General features: G+C 42.0%; 1 protein-coding gene across 1 annotated transcript in view; it reads right to left on the bottom strand.

Annotated features, from left to right (window-relative positions):
• Positions 1–1,176: 1,176 nt before the first annotated feature.
• Positions 1,177–2,231, bottom strand: part of LOC112078912 (zinc finger protein 658B-like) — a 15,744-nt gene continuing 14,689 nt past the window's right edge. The window contains 1 exon segment of the mRNA XM_070442179.1: positions 1,177–2,231. Within this exon segment, the coding sequence (XP_070298280.1) occupies positions 1,622–2,231 (610 nt within the window). The 3' untranslated portion in view covers positions 1,177–1,621.

Consider the following 2,231-nt stretch of genomic DNA (forward strand, 5'->3'; position numbering starts at 1 on the left):
CGTTGTCATAGCAGCCACACCATCAGTAGGTCAAGAACTCACTGTTAAATCCATTCTAAAAAATAAATAAATAAATGGAAAGAATATGGCACAACCGCTACTTCTGACTAGRGAAGGCCGCCCACCAAAACTCAGTGACCGGGTAAGGAAGGTATTAGACCGAGAAGCAAGCAAGAGGCCAATGGTAACTATGAAAGAGCTGGAGAGAGAGGGGAGAAATCGTCCATGGGAMMACTACCACCCGGACATTGCCCAAACTGTTGCCACAAAGTTGGAAGCACARAATCATCTAGAATGTCATTGTATGCTGTAGCATTACGATTTCCCTTCACTARAACTAAGGGGTTTTGCCCAAACCATGAAAAACAGCCCCAGACCATTATTCCTCCTCCCCCAAACTTTACAGTTGGCACTATGTAWTCRGGCAGGTAGCGTTCTCCTAGCATCTGCCAAACYCAGATTCGTCCGTCGGACTGCCAGATGGTAAGGYGTGATTTAYCATTCTAGAGAACGCGTTTCCACTGCTCCAGAGTCCAATGGCGGCGAGCTTTRCACCACTCCAGCCGACGCTTAGCATTGTGCATGGTGATCTTAGGCTTGTGTGTGGCTGTTTGGCCATGGAAACCCATTTCATGAAGCTCCAGACAAACAGTTCTTGTGCTGACCATTGCGTTCCAAGAGGCGAGTTTGGAACTCGTAAGTGAGTGGCAACCGAGGAACAGATATGTTTTTTATGCACTCATTTGTGGCTGAGACCTTGTTTGCTCGGTAGACGTTTCCCACCTTCACAACTAAAGCAAGTTACAGTTGACCGGGCCAGCTCTAGCACGGCGAAATTTGACGAACGATGACTTGTTGGAAAGGTAGCATCCTATGACGAGTCACAACTTTGAAAGTAACTGAGCTCTTCAAGTAAGGCCATTTTACTGCCGGTGTTTGTCTATGGAGATATGCATGGCGGTGTGCTCGATTTATAACCTGTCAGCAACGGTGTGGCTGAAATAGCCGAATCCACTAATTTGAAGGTTGTGTCACATACTTTAGTATATATAGTGCAGTTTGCCACTCTTAAGTATGTCAGGGCTTGACATTATCTTTTTACTTGTCCAAATAGTTAAGAATACTTATCTGAAACTGAAAATTCTGTAGTAGTAAAAAAAAAACTATTGACTGATGCAATTTGATCATTCTTGTTATTTTAATAACAATGTACAACCCTGACTCTCTAACAACATGGAAAATATAACAAACTGAATCTGCAGAAAGTACATCAGTGAGTTTGACATTTTCCTTTGTGGGGCAGACTGATGAATGACCGTATAATACGAATAGAATAACAACCTATGACAGACTAATTCAATCTGCTAGAGTGTGTTAACCTCCCAACAGAAACATTACATAGATAAGAGATCATCTCTTATACGTGATTAAAATGTCACAGAACACAATGAAGTTTAAGTCCACATGTCAGTGAATAACACATACCAATTTATATTTTATTACAGATAAGTTAATTATGAATGATGTATGTGGTGGAAGCTAAATATAAAACAGTACTGGCACCTATTTCAGTCCAAGTCAAGCAATGAGATGAAAACTGAGTGATGGAGTGATTTTAATCTTATCCGGTCTGAGAGAACTGATGAGGCATCTCTCCTTTATGTTGACGTTGGTGTGTTTTTAAGTTGCTCTCTTGAGAGTAACTCTTCCCACAGACAGAGCAGGAGTAAGGCTTCTCTCCTGTGTGTATACGTTGGTGTGTTTTTAAGTTGCTCTCTTGAGAGAAACTCTTCTCACAGACAGAGCAGTAGTACGGCTTCTCTCCTGTGTGTATACGTTGGTGTGTTTTTAAATGGTTCTGTTGAGAGAAACTCTTCCCACAGTCAGAGCAGATGTAAGGCTTTTCTCCAGTGTGTGTTCTCTGGTGAACTTTTAGATCAGATGATGTTGTGAAGCATTTTCCACAGTCACAGCAGKAGTAATGCTTCTCTCCTGTGTGTAGACGTTGGTGTTTTTTTAAGATACCCTGGTGGGAGAAACTCTTCCTACAGTCAGAGCAGTAGTAACGCTTCGTTCCTGTATGTATACGTTCATGTGATTTTAAGGTATCYAATCGAGAGAAACTCTTCCCACAGTCAGAGCAGTAGTAAGGCTTCTCTCCTGTGTGTATACSTTGGTGTGATTTTAAATGGTTCTGTTGAGAGAAACTCTTCCCACAGTCAGAGCAGGAG

This window comes from Salvelinus sp. IW2-2015, unplaced genomic scaffold (assembly GCF_002910315.2).
Source record: "Salvelinus sp. IW2-2015 unplaced genomic scaffold, ASM291031v2 Un_scaffold6484, whole genome shotgun sequence".
Taxonomy (NCBI): Eukaryota; Metazoa; Chordata; class Actinopteri; order Salmoniformes; family Salmonidae; genus Salvelinus; species Salvelinus sp. IW2-2015.